Source organism: Lampetra planeri, chromosome 27, assembly GCF_965212315.1.
Source record: "Lampetra planeri chromosome 27, kcLamPlan1.2.h2, whole genome shotgun sequence".
Lineage (NCBI taxonomy): Eukaryota > Metazoa > Chordata > Hyperoartia > Petromyzontiformes > Petromyzontidae > Lampetra > Lampetra planeri.
This window is the reverse complement of record NC_136133.1, coordinates 5,618,605-5,643,131: the sequence shown is the minus strand read 5'-3', so window position 1 is coordinate 5,643,131 and position 24,527 is coordinate 5,618,605. Positions and strand designations below refer to the sequence as shown.

Sequence of the window (24,527 nt, the reverse complement as noted above, 5' to 3'; positions counted from 1 at the left end):
CCGGTTCAGATAATCGTCACCGGTGTTGGCCGCGAGCGGGTGATCGAACTCGCGTCGCCGGGTTCGTAGCGCAGCGCGCAAACCGCTGCACCACCGCGTCCACAGACAGACACACAGACACACACACGGACACACACACAGACACACACACTCACGAAACTCACAAAAGCGTCCAAACTAACAGTCGTCTAAACTTCCCTTGAAACCCCCCCCCAACCCACTACCCCCCCTAGCACCACTCCCCTCCCACAGCCACGTCAACCCCTCCCTCAAACCATCCTCACCCTCTCTGGCCCAACTCAGTAAGCCCAACCCTCCCCCCTCCTGCTGCTGCTGCTGCAAGCACCCCCCCTACCCCCCCCCCCCCTTGGTGCACGGGGATAAAACGCGATGCCAAACTTAGATCCGCCTCTCTCTCCCCCCCGCGCTGAAAGTCCGCAAGGAGAGGGAGCAACGGCGCGTCTTCGCCGTTCTTAGCGTCACCGCGATCACGGCAGCGGCAGCAGCAGCACCGCTCGCTCGCACCATGGGCCTCCTCCACTCAAGCCGCCAGCCGCGTCCGCACCACCTCAGCCAGGTGAGGACAGGTGACACCCCCACCACCCACCCAACTCCCCGTGACCCACCACGACCTAAACCCCAGCCGCCTTCCTGCCTTAGTCTCGCTCTCTCTTCTTTTTTTTTTACGATGCAGAGGGAATAAGAAGATGCTCGGTGTAGTCGGCACTTTGCTTCGTTCATCATTTCGGGTTTTTTTTTTCAATGCTTTGCTTTATGTGCCCCCCCCCCCCCTTTCACAAGAGATTTCACGCTCTGCTCTCTCTCGCTCTCTCTCGCTCTCTCTCCCGTCCGACACGGGAGTGTCTCCAAGAGCGGTCTCCGTCTTCTTGCAACGGAGACGGCTCCCTCCAACGAGGAGGAGTTCAGATAAAGAGGCATTGAAGGGTGGCCTCGGGGGGGCGGTGGGGGTGGTGATGGGGGGGGGGGGTCTTCGTGCTATGAGAAAACTTTTCTTGTTGTTAGTTTTGCGCCATGAACGCATCTGCTCACCGGGTCCCCTTCGGTAGTGAAGGACCCGCTGTGTATCACGCAGACCCCAAGAGGGACCCCCTTTGCACCGGGCTCCTTCTAAAACGGGGCAACATTCTCCTGCCCCCCCCCCCATCCTTTTTAACGGGGGGGGGGGGTCACCGACCAACGCCCCCCCCCCCCCTCCCCACACCTCCGAGTGGAACATTGTGCGATCCTTTATCAATCCACTGCTTGACCAAGCCCTGCCCCCCTCCTACCCCCTTCCATCCCCCAAGACCCCGTGCCAGTTACTGCAGGGGTTGTGTTGTGTGTGTGTGACCAAGACCATACTTTAGCACTCTGGTCAGTGTGAGTTGGTGAATGGGCAGGGTGGAGGTGGAGAAGGGGTAGAAGGGCACGGGCACCCACTCCTACATCGCTCGCCCCCTAGACGTGGGTCCTCGCTCTGTGTCGTGAGCCTCCCACGAGCGCCAAGCGACGGCACCGGCGCGAGACACGTGGGCTGCGCGCTCTGTTGGGAATCTTCACATCATCAGATTGTGCTTCTGCCGAAGAGGCATGCACACAAACAAAAATTAACCCGTAAAAACAAAGTTTTTCACTATAAATCCTTTTTATGCGTGGCATCGGTTTTATTTTATTATTCATTTCTGTTTTTCTTGAGTAAGAGTTTCATTTTTATCACATTGGTATTTTTAATTAAATATGAAAAACATTTTTTCCTAAAAAGTGGAAAATTTAGGAATTTGTTTTTCACGAAAATAAATTGTCACGCACAACGAGTCTGTGTGCAAAATGTCAGCTCGATTGGATCACGGGAAGTGGGTTAAAAAACGACCGAAAGATTTGCACGGTCGTAAGCGCGCAAGCAAGCAAGTAAACGTAATATAAAGGATTTAAAAACGATATCGTTGAGCTTGAGCCTATTAAATGTGGGGTAGCGGGTGTGTCCACGGGTGGCTAGGAGATGTTAACTGCCTCGCCTGGTATACAGGAGGTCGTGCGTGGGTACGATCCCGACACTGACGCCTGCTGGATATTTTGAGTTTGCGTCTCTTTCTCTCTCTCCCCGTGGTCGCGTGGATTTTTCTCAGGGTCCTCCGGTTTGTCCCTCCGCATTTAGAATCGACACGCGGTTTCGAGTTTTTATCCGCTGTAAATGTTCACTTGATAACGATAATCCCACTTTGTTGAGCCATCATTTGTGATGGTCAAGTCGCTTCTGAAAAAAAAGACCGACTTTATAGCAGCTCAGCGCGGCCTTACTTGGCAAGATAAATAACTCGTTTTTAGTTGGTAATTACAGCAGCCCCGCCGTGTGTGACGGCGTATTAAGGTTATTAAGGAAGTCTTCCCATTGATAACAAGAATGTTCGCGTGCCGCGGTTCGTTCTGACGAGGGGGTCGCCTTATCGGAGACTCGATCAGTCGGTCCGGGTCATGGGTCTTCTCTGTAAATAGTTGCCCTACCAGATCGATACTGCGCCGCGCGCGCGAGTGTGTGTGTGTACGTGTGCGCGTGTGTGTTGTGTGGATCAAACTGGTCCAAGGCAAGATCTGTAAGGCAAGATTATAAAGCCCTCTTACGCGTGGTTTCACATCAGCACGCGTACACGCGTTGACTTCTCAAGACGAGGTGTACAATGTGCTGTCACCATGAGTTTCCACCTGCTCATGTGAAGACCAAGAAGAAAACAACCTCCCCCCCCCCCCCCCCATTGATCTGATGGTATAACACAAATAACAACTTACGACCCCTTTCGCAAGACAACCCCTCCAAGCCGTGTCAAACTATGTGTTAGTTGACCATACTTCACCACGCTGGTCAATGCGAGTTCATGTACCCTAGACGGGAGAGGTGGGCGAGGAGGAGGAGTGCAAATAACCGGCTGCGATATCACAACACGCCCCTGGCGTTTATTCATCCGTGGCCGACGATCCAACTCGGCCGAGCCGCTTTCCGACACTTGCAGTGACGCTAACCGTTGCGCCACCGCTCCGAACCCACCACCGGTGTCCATTGCCTCCCCCTAAGTAGGCAGTACCCGGGCGCCCGATGCTCTCCCCCCCCCCCGCAACTGGCAGGAGCTGCCCGAGGGAGCAAAGCGGAGTTTGTCCCGCACGTGGTGAACCTCTCGCTTCCCGCTGAGACCCGGCGTCTGTCCGCTCCGCGCGTACGAGCTCCGTTACGCTGCAACTTGTTCCGTGCCCGCCGCCGCACCAAGCCGAAACCGCGTGCCGCTCGTCCAGAGCCGCTCGCGTCTCGCTCGCTGCGGTAAAGGAAACGTTTTGTCTCGAGGTTCATGGAATTCATAGTTTATCTGTTCCTCCACCAAAAATGCCCCGAACCCCTCTACCCCACCCTCCCCCCCCCCTCTCTCCTTACTCCCCCCCCCGCCCGCCCGCCCGCCCGCCCGCCGCGTTCATACGAACAGCGGCACAATATCAACACGAACCGATTTCTCTCCAACAATATTTGTGCGAACAGCGGTCGTCCTCCTCCCTTCTGCAGACTCCGTTAAACGTGGGAGAAACCCTCTTGCATTTCATGCCTTTTTCCCCCGTGTTAGTATCAAATGAATAACAATCATTTTTTGCAGCACCACCTCCCCCCTCCCCTTCGTCAATTTCACTGCTGGACGAGGGACTCCCCCGACCACGCAGCGTAGGTCACATGCCGGAAGTGGGGGTATAGGGGGGCGAGGAGGGGGGGCTGATGGAGGGGGGGGGGTTGTTTGACCATACTTCACCACGCTGGTCAGTGCGTGTTCGGTGAACGAGAGGAGCAGGGGGACATCTTTCAGCGAGAGCTCGCCACTCGCAGGATTTGCCGTCGCCCAGGAATCTAACTCGGGTGGGCGGGTGTGTAACCCAGTGCGCTAATCACTGCGCCACTACTCCTTCCTTCCTGCTCATGATTATTTTACTTAAATTCAGAACGACATCGCCGCCGTCCGCTTCTTCCTGCCTTCCCAAGACACCGCAGAGCCTCGTGAGAGACCCAACGCAGAAGATCCCTCTGGGTTCGATCTTCCACGAAGCTGACGGTCCACCCTAAACCGCATCCACTGCACAAAACCATGGCAGATGCTGCACGAATGGAACATGAAGACAGCTCTCCAGTCGTAGGGGTGGTGCGACTCTGGTCATCCAGGACAGACCGTGGTAGTGCAACGTGTAAAGACGCTATAATTTCCCCAATCTACAAATACGAAGGAGACATCACAGCGATGATGATGACAATGCACTCCGCTGGTTATCTGGGCTTGACTACTTGAATGTGAAATTGTAGTTGCTGCTCTGCATCTACATCAGCCGCATGGAAGAAGAACGTGGACTCAGCACTGCACCATAGACTCAACACTGAAGTCCATAGACTCAGCACTGCTCATGACTCAGCACTGAAGTCCATAGACTCATCACTGCTCATAGACTCATCACTGCTCATAGACTCAACACTGCTCATAGACTCATCACTGCCCATAGACTCAGCACTGAAGTCCATAGACTCAGCACTGCCCATAGACTCAGCACTGCCCATAGACTCAACACTGAAGTCCATAGACTCAACACTGCTCATAGATTCATCACTGCTCATAGACTCAACACTGCTCATAGACTCATCACTGCCCATAGACTCAGCACTGAAGTCCATAGACTCAGCACTGCCCATAGACTCAGCACTGCCCATAGACTCAACACTGAAGTCCATAGACTCAACACTGAAGTCCATAGACTCAGCACTGCCCATAGACGCAGCACTGCCCATAGACTCAACACTGAAGTCCATAGACTCAGCACTGAAGTCCATAGACTCAGCACTACCCATATAGACTCAGCACTGACCGCAGTGCAACGTATAACGACGCAACAAAGCCCCGATCCACAAATACGAGGGAGACATCACAGCCGATGATGATGATGACGATTCACTACTCCTGCGCTACTGCTCCTGACGCGGTTGGCTGGGCTTGAGCCACCACCTGAAATGTGAAATTGTCGTGTGTTGCCCTCCAACTACATCGTCAGCCGTACGACAAGAATACGACGAAGAAGAAAACCCAAGAAGACCGCAGAGGCAAAGTTCTCCGTACGCGCCCTCTGTGCAATGCCCCCCGTGTCTGGGCGAACCGATGTGTAAAATGTACAACGCCCTTTTGTAAAAACGTTGGAGGGAAAAAAAAGCCACGTTTTGTATGGAAGTCTCGGTCCGCGGACTTTTTTTTTTAGCCTTTAATCCCACCCAGCCCAGTCGCGAACGCACACACACACACACCACCGGCTCTCATACCATTCCGCTGTCTGCAAAACCGCCGAGATTTGCATACAGCTGTACACCGCGCGGTTGTTTCAGTTTTATTATGAAGTCGCCTGCGAGCTAGGAAGCTCTGCAAGTCGGGGTTACATAAATTGAAAAAAAAAACTCACACGGACCGTGACAGACGCAGCAACAACGTCAGAGGAAGAAGAATTAATGATTGAGGCAAATTATGTTTTTTTATTTTAAAAGGTAAGAAATCATAGAATTTCAAATATAATATTTGTCTTTTAGAAGTTTTGAGCCAATTAAGGAATTTAAAAAAAAGGGCAAGATTCGCGCACAAAAAGTGGCAGTGGTGAAGCACACCGTGTCCCAAGAAACACTAAACGTAGAAAGCACAAAGACAAAGATCTCCCATATAGCCTTAGCAGACTGAAGGGGCAAGTGCTGTTAGCGAACACCTATTAAGGCCGCAACGGTGCACGAGGGGGTGGGTGACCAGCACCACGCCCGACCGCCTTTATCTCCCCGGTGGCGATGTTTACACACCGCACCAGGTACTTATTTGAGGCTGAGTCGACCTACGGGAGGCCCAGGACCGGTTCAGATAATCGTCACTGATGTTGGCCGTGAGCGGGAATCGAACCCGGGTCGCCGGGTTCATAGCGCAGCGCGCTAACCGCTACAGTGCACACACACCGCACACACACACCGCACACATACACACTCCGCGCATACACACACTGCACATACACACACCGCACACACACGCACACACGCACACACCGCACTCACACACACACACACCGTACTCACACACACCTCACACAAACACACACCGCACACGCACACACACACTGCACACACACACGCACACACACCGCACACACGCACACCACACACACACACCGCACACACACACCGCACACACACCGCACACACACACCGCACACATACACACACCGCGCACACACACACTGCACATACACACACCGCACACACACGCACACACGCACACACCGCACTCACACACACACCGTACTCACACACACCTCACACAAACACACACCGCACACGCACACACACACTGCACACACACACGCACACACACCGCACACACACACACCGCACACACACACCGCACACACACACCGCACACACACCGCACACACACATACGCTGTGTACATTTGGAAACCACTGGAACTACGCACTGTGAAACAATCTCGATCGAAAACTCATTTCTTTAGAACTCCTTTTTGTGTTTGCTGTGTTGTCCTTCCACCCTGCCCCGCACCTCCGATTAACACGGTTGGCTACGTACGGTGCGAAAGAAGTTGAACGTAAACACATACATTACATACTCAACTGTTTCAATAAAAAAAAGGAATAATATCTCTCTCTCTCTCTCAGTTTCTCTAATCTTGTCTCTCCAGTCGTTCGACTGGACTTCTGTGATAAAGAGCTTCACAGCTCATCGGATTCCTCCAGAATGAAGTAAATAATTCTAGATTTGAAGCTTTCGTGACTGCAAGGATTCATATGCTTAGGTTTTTTTCGGTAAAGTCACGTAGGTAAAAAATTTAAATTAATAGAAGTAAAATAAAAAAATAAAATAAAAATCACGACGCTTCGGAGGCAACACAAGCTTCCGTCTTCAGGTGGAACCGTCACAGCACGATAGCTGTATCAAGTAATGTCATTCTGTCCTCTACCCAAGTCACTTCTCACGCAATGCCCTCCTGTGCACGCGCAGCGCTCTGTGCGTGCACTAACACCTAAATCATTATCATAATTACGATCACATGACCCTGTATTAACAAAAGAGCAAAACGAAATTCAACGCATTTGGGAACAATACCGCGTGGCCTCAAACGAAAAAAATATAACATGCGACGTTTCGGGCAATGACCCTTTTGCTTACTGAGCACACAGTAAGGTCGTTGCACGCGCTGCAAAGAAGCGTCGCTTGGCACACCCTCGAGGAGGTGTGGATCCTTACTCCTTTTGTAAAGCCACGCTGGTCAGTAATTATTGGAGGTTGCGTTGACGATTGTTGTCGGCGTTATCCACGCTCTCTGCGTGCGCCGCTTGCAAACGGATCGTCCTTTGCGCTCTTCGATGGGCTTCCCTGCACCAGCGCGGTTCTTGCGCGGAAGAGCCACCAGCATCCTCGGCAAATTTGGCGCTCTGCGGAACACACTTTCCCCTGCCGATAAGAGCCAGGGGGCAAGGTGTCTGTGGCGTTATTATTGATGGCTTAAAGCCAGCCGTTCTTAACTGTTGCTGCACCCTAGCACCCCCGCCCCCCCTTTGATTCTCAACCGTCACAAAATGTGTAACGTGAATAAATACAGAGAGAGGGGTTTGATGAAACAACCATTTGTACTTATGTGTCCGTGCTTAATTTGTGTTTTCGATGATTTACCTTCTAAACAAAACAAATCTGGCCCACGTCTCGCACCCCCAGAAAAGGGCATCTCGCACCACGCATGGGGGTGGCGTGATGCACCCCCAGGTTAAGTAGAAAAAGAAGAACCACTGGCTTAACGCGTTGGTGGAACACGTAGATATTTACGAGAACTTCCAACCTCGCTGGGCTGTGGTGGCCAGCAGATGGCAGTACAGCAAATTGGTTGTTAACCCCGCCTTTAACATGTGTTCTTTCTTCTTCTTCTTATGCGAGCCGAGGTCTTCTCCCGTGTCGTTTTTTTTTCCCGCTTGCAAATAAGTCACTTGTCAACACGAGAACAGCCCGCAGAAGCGGATATCGCAGAACTACGTTTGAGATCCCTTCACGTGACCTCTGATCCACAAAGTGAGGGCGTAGGCACTCTTCCCCGTCCACCCACTCTGCTGTAGACGAATGCTCGTCACGTGACAGTCAAAGTGATGTGCTTGCATTATCAGAGCTGGAATTTTGCCAAATTGAGTGCAGAACAAAATGTTATGTACTGGGATGGGATTTGTTTTCGTGCGGTTACTGGTGACCCGGCTGAGACCATGTATGTATGTTTAACTTCTTTCGCACCGTACGTAGCCAGCCGTGCTAACCATCAACGCACTACAGCTGAGACTGTGGTCTAATCGCAGGCGGCTGCCTGGCTATCAACCTCGGCTCCCAGCAGTGCCAGCTCTGCCCAACCCATCCAGTCCCGTGGCGGGCATCTTTAGAACAGCAGCAAATGAAAGAATATGGAAATAACCATCTAACAAAGAAGGGGGGGGGACTGCCCCGCCAGACAAGGCTGCTGTGAGCCATTCTACAGACGAGACAACCTGCGCTTCTGCGGCCGTCTGGAACGCTCTTCTTCCTTCCGCTATTAGGAAGCCCACTGGGAGCGATGCACTTTTGAAACCATGTCGATTGACTACGTACGGTGCGAAAGAAGTTCAACGTACGCACATACTGCATTGCGCGCTTTCAGATGCGCTCCTGGGGCCGTCTGGAACGCTCTTCCTGTAAGTAGGAAGCCGTTACTGGAGCTACGCACTTTGAAATCTAAATTTGCAAACTATTTTCTTGAGAACTGCTTTTTGTGTTTAGTTTGTTGTCCTTCCCTCGCGCCTCCGATTAGCGCGGTAGGCGACGTACGGCGCGAAGGAAATGACGTATCCAGTGACTCCATTTGATATAGGTGAACACAAACCCTGAGCGGATTTTCACCGGATTCAGTCAAAAGAAATCTAAAATCATGTCCAGCCAGTGGATGTGAACCTCCGCACCCTACAGGCGGCCGTGGTGTTGAAGGCACCAGCGGGGATGTGACAGGAGCGACGAGGGGGGGAGTGGGCGTGAGGTTGTAACGGGGGCGGGCAGATTAAGTCAATGGGGGGAGTTGAGGTTGAGGCTGTGGTGGGGGTGGTTTTCTGTATTTCGGTGCAATTGTCTCGGCAATTGTCTCAGGGGAGCTCGGGAGAGCCGCGTGCCGCGTAAGGCGCGTGGCAGAGGGAGGGCTCACCTGGCAGGCTTGCCCAGGGGCTCAGCGCAGCGTAGCGTGGACGGTGACCGTGCATACGTGGAATCACCGTGGTGGCGGTGGTGGCGGTGGTGATGCTAATTATTATGGGGACGCGCTTGTGCAGCGGTGAGCGCTACTCTGCGCTACGAACGCGGCGGGCCGAGTTCGATTCCCGCTCGAGGCCAACACCGGTGGCGATTGTCTGCACCGGTCCTGGGCCTCCCCTAGGTCGACTCGGCCTCGAATGAGTACTTTGGTGCGGTGTGTAGTAAACATCGCCGCTAGGGGAGACAAAGGCGGCCGGGCGTGGTGTTGGCCACCCACCCCCTCGTGCCGCCGTGCCGGCTTTCGCTGACAAGCACTTGCCCCAACAGTCTGTTGAGGCTATACGAGGGATCTTTGTCTTTTTTTGTTTGTTCTAATAATTATTATTAATATGCAGCCCTTTGTCGAAGCTCTGCGATGACGACGAAGCGTGTCCGCCTTGAGGCCTGTTGACTCGTGCCCACTTCGCCGAGATTTGTCAGAACGGCTCAAATGTCACTCGTTGCGAGCGTGAATTCATATAGCCGTGGTCGCGAATTGAACTCGGGTTGCTGGCTCCGTAGTCGCAGTGCGTTGTCTGCATGGCATCAACAATAGGTGCTCGCTAACACAATAGGCGCTCGCTAACACGGTGTTTTACACAGGTGTGTGGGAGTGTGCTGTGGGGAGCGGTGGTGCAGCGGTTAGCGCTACGCTGCGCTACGAACCTGGCCACCCGGGTTCGATTCCCGCTCACGGCCAACACCGCCAAGTGACGATTATCTGAACTGGCCTTGGGCCTCCTCTAAGTCGACTCAGCCTCAAACTAGCTACCTGTTGCGGTGTGCAAACATCGCCACTGGGGAGACAAAGGCGGCCGGGCGTGGTGTTGGTCACCCACCCCCACGTGTGCCGTGCCGGCTTTCATAGGTGCTCGCTAACAGCACTTGCCCCTACAGTCTATGTACAGGCTACACGGGAGGTCCGTGCCTTTGTCTTTGGGTGGGTGGGTTGGGTGAATCTTCGTCTTTGTCACGAGAGTTCAGTCGGTCCGCACTGCGCTTCCAGTCTCGCCGCTCGGGTTTCTCTCTCTCTCTCACTCTCTCTCTCTCACTCTCTCTCTCTCGCTTCCCTTTGGCAAAACAACGAGAGAGATAGAGGGTGGGAGGGAGAGCAAAAAAAAAACGATTCTCTCGGTCAAAAGAGCAGCAGCGGTGGTCTTGCATTGTGGTCAAATTTCAGAACATGTCGCGCTACTGCTGTTTGTGTAACGCGGTTATCCTGGGGCACAAATGTGCGGGCAATAAAAACAACAGCAGCAGCAGCAACAACGAATCAATGTCGACGATATCGACAAGGCGCAAAGAAAGACGTGAGCATGAAACGACCAGAGAGAAATACGAATTATTTTAATAGTGGTGGGGTGGTGGGGGTGGGATTGTGGTGATTTTGTTAAGGAAGTTTTAACCGCTTGCACTCGAAAGTAATGACCGCAATAAGTATAACCCGTAAAAACAAAGTTTTTCACTATAAATCCTTTAATGCGTGGCGGCTAGAGTCCTCTCGTCCTCTGGCTTGAGATGGCTGCCACCTATGGGTCAGATGATTGCATTGCACCATTAAGCAATTGGTAATTAAATATAATATTTTTGTCCTAAAAAGTGTAAAATTTTGGAAAAACATTTTCACGAGCATTCATTGTCACGCACAACGAGTCTGTGTGGAAAATGTCAGCTCGATTGGATCACGGGAAGTGGGTTAAAAAACGACCGAAAGATTTGCACGGTGATAAGCAAGCAAGCAAGTGAACTTAATATAAAGGATTTAATAAGTATAACCCGCAAAAACAAAGTTTTTCACTATAAATCCTTTATATGCGTGGCAGCGAACTTAATATAAAGGATTTAAAAATATATTCGCCTGTGGAGGACGCGGGGATCGATCCCGCGACCTTTGGCATGGGAAGCGAGGGCGCTACCAACTGCGCTACTCCGCCACGGCCTGTGGAGGGGTTACGCTCTGGGCACTTACACTGTTACGTTCAGCCAAAGCCATGAATGAGTTCTATTTGAATATATGTAAAATCATTTTTTTGCCTAAAAAGTGTACAATTTTGGGAATTTTTTTTCACGAACATTCATTGTCTCGCACAACGAGTCTGTGTGGAAAATGTCAGCTCGATTGGATCACAGGAAGTGGGTTAAAAAACGACCGAAAGATTTGCACGGTCGTAAGCAAGCAAGCAAGCACGCAAGCAAGCGAACTTAATATAAAGGATTTAAAAAGCGTCGAACCTTTATTGTTTTGTGGTTTTCTCGAGACGCGGTCTACGAAAGGTGCGCGCGTTTTACGCGAGCGACGCATTCACGAATACCCCGTGGGGTTTGTGGAGGTGCTGTGTGTTTGTTTGTGTATTTGTGTGTGTTTGTTTGTGTGTTTGTTTGTGTGTTTGTGTGTGTTTGTGTGTGTTTGTGTGTGTTTGTGTGTGACTAATTAATCTGGAGTCATTCTCAATTGCACCTACTTACTGGATGTTTATGCACGCGTGTGTGTGCACGTTGGGTGTGTGTATGTTGTGTGTGTGTATGTTGTGTGTGTGTGTACGCTGTGTGTATGCTGTGTGTACGCTGTGCGTATGTGTGTGTGTACGCTGTGTGTATGTGTGTGTGTATGCTGTGTGCGTGTGTGTGTATGCTGTGTGTGTATGTGTGTGTGTGTATGTGTGTGTGTACGCTGTGTGTGTGTATGTGTGTGTGTACGCTGTGTGTGTGTTTGTGTGTGTGTGTACGCTGTGTGTGTATGTGTGTGTATGCTGTGTGTGTATGTGTGTGTGTGTACGCTGTGTGTATGTGTGTGTGTGCACGCTGTATGTGTTCACGCTGTGTGTGTCTGTGTTGAACTTATTCACACACCGCAGCCGTGCACCGGTTAGCGCGCGGCGCTACGAACCCGGCGACCCGAGTTCGACTCCCGCTCACGGCCAACACCGGCGACGATTATTTGAACCGGTCCCGGGCCTGCCCTAGGTCGACTAGGACTCAAATGAGTACCAGGGTGCGGTGTGCAGTAAACATCGCCACTGGGGAGACAAAGGCGGCCGGACGTGGTGCTGGCCACCCACCCCCTTCGCGTGCCGTGCCGGCCTTCATAGGTGCTGCTCGCTCACAGCACTTGCCCCAGCAGTCTGTTAGAGTGCGTTTGACCATACTTCACCGCTCTGGACAAGTATGCGGTTATGTCACTTTTTTAAAAAGAAAAAAAAAACCGGGACTCTGTCCGGAGATGATTCGGTTTCACCGCGGAACAACTTTGGCGACTTTAAATCCAGAGGCGTACCCAGCACGCCTCTGAGCCCGGCTGATAACGTAACAACAAACCCCAAAAAATTGTTGCGAGAGGGGGGGGTGGTGGTGGTGGTAGGGTGAAGGGGGTTTGTGGGATTTAGCACCCACCCCTCCGATCTCACGCAAACACTGAACGCAGAGGCAGTGACCCGTGCCCCCACACCAGAAGCCGTTGTGCCCGGACTGGATTCCTGTTTTGTTGGCTCGCCGCTCGCTCGCCGCCGCCGTCGTCCGCTGTGGCCACTTCGCACAAATAAATAATGCCGCCCGCGATGTCGTCTCTCTCTGTCTCTCTGTCCCTCTCTGTCTCTCTGTATGTGTCTCTCTCTGTTTCTCTCTCTTAGTCTTTCTATCTGACTCTCTCTGTCTCTCGCTGTCTCTCTGTCTCTCTCTGTCTGTCTCTCTGTATGTGTCTCTCCCTGTCTCTCTGTCTGTCTCTCTATCTGACTCTCTCTGTCTCTCGCTGTCTCTCTATGTCTCTCTCTGTCAATCTGTCTCTCTCTGTCAATCTGTCTCTCTCTCTGTCTATCTGACTCTCTCTCTCTCTGTCTCTCACCCTGTCTCTCTCTGACTCTCTCTCTTTGTCTCTCTATCTGACTCTCTCTGTCTCTCGCTGTCTCTCTGTCTCTCTATTTCTCTCTCTGTCAATCTGTCTCTCTCTCTCTGTCTATCTTACTCTCTCTCTCTCTCTCTGTCTCTCACCCTGTCTCTCTCTGACTCTCTCTCTTTGTCTCTCTATCTGACTCTCTCTGTCTCTCGCTGTCTCTCTGTCTCTCTATTTCTCTCTCTGTCAATCTGTCTCTCTCTCTGTCTATCTGACTCTCTCTCTCTGTCTCTCACCCTGTCTCTCTCTGTCTCTCTCTCGCTGTCTGTCTCTCTGTCTCTCTGTCTGTTTCTCTCGCTGTCTCTCTCTCTCTCTCGCTCTGTCTATTTGACTCTCTCTGTCTCTCGCTGTCTCTCTGTCTCTCTATGTCTCTCTGTCAATCTGTCTCTCTCTGTCTATCTGACTCTCTCTGTCTCTCACCCTGTCTCTCTCTGTCTCTCTGTCTCTCTCTCTCTCTGTCTCTCCGTCTGTCTCTCCACCTGGGGCAGGAATAATAATAATAATGATATAATCATCATGTGCTGAGCGGTTACAATCAGAAACCTCGCGCAACGCGCCTCTCAATGCCGCCGCGTTCTCTCTGCAGAAGTGAACTTCTTTCGCACCACACGTAGCCAACCGTAGCTAACCGAAGCTGCCATAGCGTCGATGCCCCCCCCCCCCCCACGTGTGCTCCCCCATCCTCTCCTCCGTGCCCCCCCCACTCCACTCCGTGTCTCAAACCCCGGCGTCACCGCTCGCCAGACGAATCCCCAGAGCGTTGCCACCCATCTCGGAATTTTCTGACAATTTCCTCTGCACGACAAAGCGACTGGGGCGGAGGGTGCCCCCCCCCTCCTCCTCCCTCTCACCCCCCCCCCCCCCTGCCCCCCCCCTGCACCCGCTTGCCCCCCGTCTTATATAACCCGCGTGGCTCGGAGCCAGTGCCAACTCGGCCAGGGCAGGGCCGGGGCGAGCGGCCACGGGGGTTGGAGGGGGGGCAGCGCTCGGGCTGCTGCTGCTGCTGCTGATGATGATAATGCTGCTGCTGATGATGCTGCTGCTGCTGATGATGATTATGCTGCTGCTGATGATGCTGATGATGATTATGATAATGCTGCTGCTGATGATGCTGCTGATGATGCTGATGATGCTGCTGGTGATGATGCTGATGATGATGATAATGCTGCTGCTGATGATGCTGATGATAATGCTGCTTATGATGATAATGCTGCTGCTGATGCTGCTGATGAGGATGCTGCTGCTGATGATGCTGCTGATGATGATTATGATGCTGCTGCTGATGATGATAATGCTGCTGCTGCTGATGATGCTGGTGATGATGATGATGCTGCTGCTGCTGATGATGCTGCTGCTGATGTTGCTGCTGCTGCTGATGCTGCTGCTGATAATGATTATGATGCTGCTGATGATGATAATGCTGCTGCTGATGCTGATGTTGCTGGTGATGATGATGATGCTGCTGATGATGATGATGATGCTGCTGATAATGATAATGCTGCTGCTGATGATGATGATAATGCTGCTTATGATGATAATGCTGCTGATGCTGATAAAGATACTGCTGCTGATGATGATGCTGCTGCTGATGCTGCTGCTGATGAGGATGCTGCTGCTGCTGATGATGCTGCTGCTGCTGATGATGATGATGATGCTGATGATGATGATGCTGCTGCTGATGATGATAATGCTGCTGCTGATGCTGCTGGTGATGATGATGATGCTTCTGATGATGATGCTGCTGCTGCGGATGATGATGATAATGCTGATGATGATGCGGCTGGTGATGATGATGCTGCTGCTGATGATGATGCTGCTGCTGATGGTGATATTGCTGCTGATGCTGCTGCTGATGATAATGCTGCTGCTGCTGCTGCTCCTGTTGATGATGCTGCTGCTGCTGATGATAATGCTGCTGCTGCTGATGATGATTGAGCCCGCGGTGAGATTGAGTAGCAAGACGTGCAACTGTTTGCAATGCATTTGGACAACCTGCTCGCCTCTGTGGGCGAGATGCGATTACGACTCCAACCCTCGCCCCGTCCAGCGCACAGCCACTAGACTCTGAGACACAAATTGCATTGCAGCCTTCGGCTCCGGTCTAAGTGACCGCGCCGACTCAGCAGCTATAATCCTAAGCCCCAAACCCCGAAATGCCAAAGCTTCAATCCTTGCAACCACCCACAACAATTAATCCTGACTTTCGCTCCGACCCTGAATGCCGTGGTGGGGGGGGGGGGGTGGTGGGGGGGGCAACTTAAAATAGTAGGGTCACAATGCCCCCATTGGGGAGTAGAAATCCACTCGCTCACAAAAAAACAGCGTGTTCCATGGGACGGTCTCCTTGTCTCGGTGTCGAGCGGATGACCGGTGACGGTTTCGCCGTTTCTCTACGCGACTTTACCGAAAGAACCAAAGAGTATGGATTTCCTGCAGTCACGAAAGCTTCAAATCAAGATTGACGCCGTTTCTCGTCCAGATGAGTGTGGGCAGCGGAAGGGAGGGGGAGGGCAGAGGAGGGGTCGCGGCGGTGGGGGGGCTTAGTGGGTGATCCAGGGAGAGGGACAGGGGGCAGGGCCCGGCAGCAACGGCCTCTTGTCGCCTCGGTGACCCCGTGACCCCGGTTCGCACGTCCCACACCCCCGGCCCACCCGGGACTCTGCTGGGCCGAGGGGTCACAGAGGGTGGCCCACTCTGTCTTGAGACTGAAGCTCACAAACAGAGCCAACCACGCCCACCAGTCTCACCCCACACACCCACCCACCTGGCCCCCCCACCCACCCACCCACCCCCCCCACTTCTCGTCATTCTTCCCGTGGCTAAGACTCGCTGTGTCTTGTCACGCCGCTCGCGCGCGCCTACATCGTGCGGAGCGGTGGCGGAGTGGTTAGCGCGCCTCGCCACGAACCCGGCCACCGCCGCCCACCGCGTTAGAGTCCACGGCTCGCGGACAGCACCAGCGAGCGAACGTCCGAAACCGGGTCCAGTGCCTCCCCCTAGGTCGACTCAGCCTTCGGTGTGTGACTTAACCAACACGAGCACTGGGGGAGACAAAGGCGTAAGCACGTGCCGCTCGCTGACAGCACTTGCCCCAGCAGTCTGTCGAAGGCTACACGGGGGATCTTTGTCTGAGCGGACGTAATGATTGTTCTTGTACCCCAACTTCACCCACCACCCCTCCCAATCCCAACGACCCCCCCCCTCCAACCCACCACCACCACCCCACCCCTTGCTCCAAAGCCCCAACACCCCCCGCCCCCCCCCCCCATCATTCCTAAGTAATTAAAGATTTGGTTCAATTGGCAGTACATCCCGCGACCCTTGTTGTTCAAGAATGTTTGTAAAAAAAAACGAGAGAGAGACGGGGAGTGCGGCGGGGGCGGCGAGGGTGAGCGGGGGGGGGGAAGAGAGAATAAATAAGTCAACTTTTGTCCCAATTTTCAAAGTAACAAAACGTCTGTGCGGCAATGTGGGCCTCGGGGTTTGGTTTGCGTTGTCTCCGCCTGCAGCGGCGGCGGCGGTCGGAATGGGTTCATCGCCCGTTTGTGTGTAAGGCGACTGATGGTGGTGATGATGATTGGTGGTGGTGGTGATGTCCACACAACCCCCCGACCAATCCAGGGTTGCTTGCTTCTCTAAGCGGCGCTGCGGCTGCCTCCTGGCCAACTGGCCAGGAGGCAGCAAAGGGGAAGGGGGCCCTCCCCTGTTGCCAGCTTTCGGGGCTTCTCAGAGGCGAGGGCACTGCAAGAGGGACGAGGAGGGAGGGAGGGAGGAGGAGGAGTTGATGGAGATGCCATCTGTTTGCGAGTCTTGTCAACAGACCCAAGGTTTTCGTGCTTTCTGCACGGGGTCGCGCTATCTAATTGGACGGCTGCTCTGGCTCTGAGGTCGACTCAGCCTCAAATGAGTACCTGGTGCGGTGTGTAAACATCGCCACTGGGGAGACAAAGGCGGTCGGGCGTGGTTCTGGCCACCCACCCCCTTGTGTACCGTTCCGGCGTTCATAGGTGCTCGCTAACCGCACTTGCCCCTACAGTCTGTTAAGGCTATACGGGGGATCTTTGTATTTTGTTTGTGTCTATGTGGGGAGCGGTGGTGTAGCGGTCAGCGCGCTGCGCTACGAATCCGGCGGCCCGAGTTCGATTTCCCGCTCAGGGCCAACACCGGTGACGATAGTCTGAACCGGTTACTGGGCCTCCCCTAGGTCGACTCAGCCTCGACTGAGTACCTGGTGCGGTGCGTAAAAACATCGCCACGGGGGAGACAAAGGCGGTCGGGCGTGGTGCTGGCCACCCACTCCCTCGTGTGCCGTGCCGGCCTTCATAGGTGCTACTCGCTAACCACACTTGCCCCAACAGTGTGTTAAGGCTATATGGGGGATCTTTGTCTTTATTGTAAGAATAGTTAAGTTACTTAATCCTCTTCATTCCCTCTGAGACATAAGGCAGCACCTTATCAAAATAAATTAACATATATTAACATATTATAATATATAATAGGCAACGGTAATTTTTTGCATAGCATGTATGAATAAGGGCCATTAGCCGCAGTGTTTCCGATTGTATATTTGTTTCGTCTTTGAAGACCACAAATTTTAGGTTGACGAATGCGCTGTGGGTATTTGTTAGTTGATGATGTTGTTGTTGTTTTTGCTAGTTGGATTTGCATGAAAGTGCCATTACCGTTTCCCGTGTGTGACGATTTGTTAACAACAACGACGACGGCAACGAGCATCACGCTCACTGAGTCGTGCTCTCTTTCGATGTGGCAGCCTTGGTGAGCCAGCCGGCTCAAGTGTTGTTTTGTTAGTTACGTTCCTGTCGCAGGAGTCAGTGTCTCCACGGACACACACACACCGCTGTTCACGTCTTTGCCTCTTTTTACAACGCGGCTGCACTTTCATGTGATATTAACGAAACTACATTTGTTTGACTTCACCAGGTCAGACCCACCAGGGGCGGTTTCTTCATTAGGGCGATTGGGCGATGCACCACCAATGTCATTCAACCACAGAGTCACGCTAGCCGTCACTGTGCCTCTGGATATAGTCCAATCAGCGTCATGCTACGTTCTGTGGAGTACCGCCTCTTTTTGGGCGATTTCCCTCCGGCTGAGAATCGCCCCGAGTGGCCCCATAGACTTACATTCAAAGATGTTTTTTTTCGAACGGGGGCACTGCAATGCATTCTCTATGGCTTCCGGGAGGGCTCGCCCTAACGTGTTTACGTCATCATACGTGCTTACGTCATCATACGTAAGCACGTTTCATCCAACAATATAATTTGTCGCCACCTAGTGGAATCTTTAATAAAAGAAACTTGAGTGGTTTGTTTTAATAGTGAGTATAGAAACAAACAAGATGTATTGTAAGAGTCACTTTATTTTTCATTAATATTAAAGAAGTGAAGTTGCCTTTACATGCTTAAGCTGTTAATTTATCCATTGCATGGGTGGACCTTATCCTTATCAATCATCCAGACATTTGCCCCCCCTGAGAGATTTTGCAGGAGCCGCCACTGAGACCCACTGAGCTGTATCGCTCGTTTTTTTCATAAGCCACATACGCCGCAAATGATAGCTCAGCGATGGAAATTCATCGCAGCAGAATGCTCTGAACGCACAACGATTCTGAATGTGCAGGGGGGACAAAACCGACCACGGGGAGAAAGACACACAAACTCAAAATATACACTTTAACACGTAGGCTTTCGCGACCAATATCATCTATAGTATAGGGTTAAGATAAGCTGTCGCCTGATGCAGCTAGTTGTAATTACCGGCGAAACGTCGTACTCAGGTTGTAAATGTTGTGGATTTGCTCTCCAACACACCGGCGTGCTGAACTAGTAAGGAATTGGCCACGTTCTGTGTACGTGACAAACCTTACTAGTTGGCTGTGTCGGGTGGTGGCGGGTTTAACGACACATTTATATATTTACTCGATCTAACCCAAAAAACTTTTTTTCCAAATATACAGCAGGCGCCAGAGTCGGGAATCGAACCCACGACCTCCTACATACCAGGCGAGGGAGTTAACATGTTAACATCTCACCATCGAACCATCCCGTACTCGTTTTCTGACCAGAAAACTTTTCTGTTTGTGCTGCTGCTCATACCTGTGGTCACGCGGCACCACAGATATCGCGTGTAAGAAAAAAAAGTGACAATAGCTAAAACGGTGGACCTCCATCACGCGTAACAAATCAAATGAACTTAAACTTGTTTTACAATCGGTCTCAATTTTGCTTGACGTTGCCACTGTGTAAAAGCAGTGTCGGGCTGGCACTTTCGCCGATAAGACATCGTCAGTGTGAGAGCCGCCACACGTTGTGAAACCATTGGGGGTTTGACAGCAGCATGACGATGATAATGATGATGGGGGGGGGGGGTGTCACTCTTTGTGTCTTGTCGAGGGGGGGGGGGGCGCTAATGGCCACCAGGGGGATGCCAGTGACCCACGGGGCTATGCAATGACTCGAAATTCCGTAGGTTGCCGCTTCGATCTCCGGGCGCGGCGGTTGAGACGAATGTGGCAAGTTTCTTAAATCTCTCTTCGCCGTTGTTCCACCCATCGGCGTGTGTGAAGTAAGCACCTTCACCAGACGTCATCCACCCGGCAGGTGCTTCCACCGCTTCCAAGACGTCTGACCATCGTGGAAGAGTAGGCCAAATCACCCTCAGCACTAGAGGGAACTCTCTGGAGCTCCCTCTAGAGTGGAGGGACCTTCCGCCAGCAGTGACGCGAGCCGAGCAGTTGCAGGGCTGCGCCTTTATCCGCTACCTAGTATTTGAAGCAGATGCAACGCTTTCCGAGGTGAACTCTCTCTCAATCCGCACATTCTTTTCCCAGCTGATGATGAAAGTGTCTCATCGTCTGGAAGGAATGTTGGGTTTGAATGTCGGCGGCTGCCAGCTTCGTGCGGATTGAATGCCAAGTGAAATGCGCGACGTATGGTTATGTGTGTTGGACTTCTTTTGCACCGTACGTAGCCGACCGTTGCTCATCGGAGGTGCAGGGGGGGGAAGGACAACAACCCGAACACAAAAAAGACATACTCTTAGGTGTTTTCGGTAAAGTCACGTAGGTAAAAAAATAAATATTAAAAATACAAAATACAAAAATAATAGAATAACTAATAGAAATACAATTAAAAAATAAAAAATAATAGAAAAAATCATAGAAATAAAATAATAAATATTTTATTTCTATTATTTCTTCTATTATTTTTATTATTTATTTGTATTATTTATTTATTTACCTACGTGACTTTACCGGAAAAAAACCTAAGAGTATGAATCCTTGCAGTCACGAAAGCTTCAAATCGAGAACAAAAAAGGCAGTTGCAAATAAATTAGTTTTCAATCTTGATTTAAAAGTGCATGGTTCCAATGGCTTCCTGATGCCGGACGTGTTTTCAGTGCCCACTTCTTGGCCACAAATGATGGCTGAACGAGGTGGCCTGTCACGTGGAAATGTACAGCAGACAAATACTCTAAAACGCGTGATGTTGATTCTAAATGTGTGTGGGGGGTGGTGGTGGTGGGGGGGGGGAACTGAAGGACCACGGAGAAAAATCCACGCGACCACGGGGAGAGAGAGAGACACGCGCAACCTCCAGATATACAGCGGCAGGCGTCAGGGTCGGGATCGAACCGACGACATCCTGCGTACCCAGCGAGGGAAATAACATCCCAGATTTGAAGCTTTCGTGACTGCAAGGATTCATACTATTAGTTTTCTCGGTAAAGTCACGTAGGTAAAAAAAACGAAATTAAAATTCATCAAAATAAAAGAATAAAAATCTTGATTTTTATTCTTTTATTTTTATTAATTTTAATTTCATTTTTTTTACCTACGTGACGTTACCGAAAAAACTAAGAGTATAAAAATAACATCCCGTCACCGCGGTGGCCCATTTCTTCCGTGAGCCCACAGTTCACCTGCAAGCGACGCAGGGCCACAAAGCGTGCGAGAGAGATAAACAGATGACATTTAAGGCCAACTTTATATCAGCAGACACGGCGTGCTTGGCAGAGGGGGGCGCATTGTGAGGATAGTTGGCACGGCCGACAGGGTTTGCAAGACTGTTGTTGCTCACGGAAGCACGAACAGAAAAAATAAAATACTTTCCATAGCATCGTGGTTAGAACATTACCCGCGGTTTTAAAACGGCGAACAACCGTTTAATAAACCAGCCTCCCCGTTGTAATTATGGTAAACAGTGGCTCCATTTGCGCGACACGCAAGGCCCAAAGGACATGTTTAAATTACATCGGGTGAAACGACGCTGTACGTGCAAAATAACCGCGGCGAATATTTTTTGTGAAGTCAACAGCCTTCTGCGTTTGGCAAATCGCTCCGAATCATCATACTTGCGATGGAAGGCCGCAGTTAATTACGCGCCGCGCTAAAGTTTATATGGCGTGCACAGCGCAGACACGACAAGCCACCTCTGATGCTACAGGCACAAAAAAAGCAAAAAAAAGCCAACTTGCACGGCGTTGACTAAAGCCAAGTTCAACATCGCGGGCCTCCCTGCAAGCCGAGGAACAGTGAGGTGAGCGTGGTCCGCGTTTGCATCCTCGCTGGCGGCAGGGGAGCAAACACAGCCCGAGGAACGGAACGTCGCTGCTGCTGCTGCTGCCACCTTGAAGAGCTCGTTAGAAAAAAACAAATCTTATCCCAACCCGACGAGACATGCTGATGCTGCTGCGGTCTAAACGTGTGCGGAAGTTTACGACTCGGTTGCGATCAATCGAGAGTTTTGCGTTTCACGTCACCCGTCCGCCAAGAAGCCGCGACTTTAAATCCCGGTGCGAATTTACAGGGTCGGCGGGCCGAGCGCGTCAATTTGGTCCTGCGCTTTAAAGATGCGTTGTATGTTGAACTTCTTTCGCGCCGCACGTAAGCCCACCGCTTTCATCCCGAGGTGCAAAACTCGGCTTCGGGTGCGCAATCGAGAGCATGCACGCAGGTAGCGAACACGTTGCGTCGTCATCGTCGACGTTGTTTTTTTATTTAATTTACAAACATTTACGTTGCCCTGCCAGCCAATCGACTGTTGCGGTTTTGAAGACCGTGGCCTCTTCGTCCGTTGTGGCAGTCGTTGTTTGAGCCGCACCTCGCCGCGCCGTTCGTCGCGGGTTGCCTCCGACGTGGTGTTCGGGCGGCGTGCAAAGATCGGTTCCGACGTCGCTCGCCACTGACGATTGCCGATGGGCATGGGCCGGGGTCAAACCCAAGTTGGCCGGGATTCGTAAGTGGAAATTCCCGCTGACCGACTGTGCCACCTTTCCCATGGCAAAAATTTGTCTCTTGTAAAATGCGCCCGTCTCTCCACGAAGCGAATACGTTCTTGTTGTTGTGTGTCTGTAAAATGTGCCCAAGCTTAAGTATATGTATGCATGCGCACACGTAAAGGCAATGGTCCCCCGTATAGCCTCAGCAGACCGTGGGGGCAAGTGCTGTTAGCGAGCACCTATGAAGGCCGCCACGGCACGGCACGAGAGGGGGTGGGTGGCCAGCACCACGCCCGTCCGCCTTTGTCTCCCCAGTGCTGATGTTTTATACACACTTCGTCGGGTGCCCATTTAAGGCCGAATCGACCCAGGGGTAGCACCGAACCGGGTAAGATATTCGTCAGCGATGTTGGCCGTGAGCGAGAATCGAACTCGGGTCACCGGGTTCGGAGCGCAGAGAAGCTTGCGGACACGAGGAGGGTGGGTGGCCCACACCAGTGGCGATGTTTCACGACACACCGCACCAGGTACTAATTTGAGGCTGAGTCAACCTAGGGGAGGCCCAGGACCGGTGCGAATAATCGTCGCTGGTTGTTTCGGTGGCCGTGAGCCTGGAATCGAACTTGGGTCGTCGGGTTCCTAGCGCAGCGCGCTAACCGCTACACCAAGACAAAGATCCCCCGTGTAGCCCGTAACAGACCGTTGGGGCAAGTGCTGTTAGCGAGCACCTATGAAGGCCGGCACGGGCACACGAGGGGGCGGGTGGCCAGCACCACGCACACGCACGGCACTGTATACGTTCCGATGGAAAGTGGCTTCTGTCGTGCGAGAGTTAGGGGGCAAAGCGTTTCACCCCACGTCGCGTTCCTGGAATTGAACAAAGGCCTTTATGATCAACAGCGCCCTGCCTTCATATGTTCTCAAGTCATCGCCGCGTTGATGCCTCCATACATTGGATGCGAGGCGAGCGCGGGGGGATGGGCGCTTTCCCACTCTCTTTATGCCTTCACCCCCCGTTTGATCAAACGCACGCGAGCACGCACATTCGTGGGATGCTCCCCCCCTCCCTCCCCTTCGAATCAGAGATTTGCACGCGATGCTCTTGAACGCACGCACCCACACACACGTGCGGTGTCAATAATAACAGCAGGCGGATCCAGTGTACGGCTCTCTCTCTGTGTGTGTGTGTCTCTCTCTGTCTGTCTTTGGTCGTGAGTATAATTCACTGGAGCACGGAGCAGACGAATGTTGACTACCCCGCCCTCCTCCTCCCCCGCCTTCGTTGAATCCGAGTGAAGTAACTTTCTGAATGCACAATTGGGAATTAAAATACACAATTGGGAGTTCAAACGACGCATATGCTCGCGCCGTTACAATTAGATCGCAAGTTTTTGTCTTTGCGGTCCACACTTTAAAAGCAAACAAACAAAAAACCAAAAAAAACCGCAGGAATTCATATTATTTGGGTCTTTCGGTAAAGTCACGTAGATAGAAAAAATAATAAACAATAAACAATAAAATAATTTAAAAAATCTTTTTTTCATTCACCTTATTTGCATTTTTATTTTTGTTACTGTATTGTTATTGGTTTTTTCTATCGACGTGACTTTACCGAAAGACCCAAAGATCACAAAAACAAACTAACCAGAAAAACAAATAAACAAGAAAATAAACACAAACAAACAAAGACAAGCACGCGCCCCGACTTGGAACATCCGCCATTCATCTCTCACGTGGCTGCCGTCGTCCCATTCACGTTACGCAGAACTCGTCGCTTGTCGCACCGTGCGTAGTCCAAGCCACGCGTCACGCTGAAGTGCCGGCACCGTGCAGCAATATAACCCCCCCCCCCCCACCCCGGGCAGTCGGGGGGGCACGGCCTTTTTTTCCGTGCAGCAGTGGATAGAGCATGGCCGATAACGGCGACGAACGGCGGCTTTTTTGTGCCTGTAGCATCAGAGGTGGATTTTCGTGTCCGCGCTGTGCGTGTCATCGAAACTTTATTGCGGCGCCAAATTAACATAATTAACTGCGGCCCATCCATCGCAAATATTTTTTTTT

At 51.8% G+C, this 24,527-nt stretch overlaps 1 protein-coding gene across 1 annotated transcript in view; it reads left to right on the top strand.

The window, feature by feature from the left end:
• The first annotated feature begins 417 nt into the window (after window positions 1–417).
• LOC144728065 (insulin-like growth factor 1) overlaps window positions 418–24,527 on the top strand; it is a 41,949-nt gene continuing 17,839 nt past the window's right edge. Inside the window, exon 1 of the mRNA XM_078607348.1 lies at window positions 418–577. Within this exon, the coding sequence (XP_078463474.1) occupies window positions 527–577 (51 nt within the window). The 5' untranslated portion in view covers window positions 418–526. The remainder of the gene's footprint in view (window positions 578–24,527) is intronic.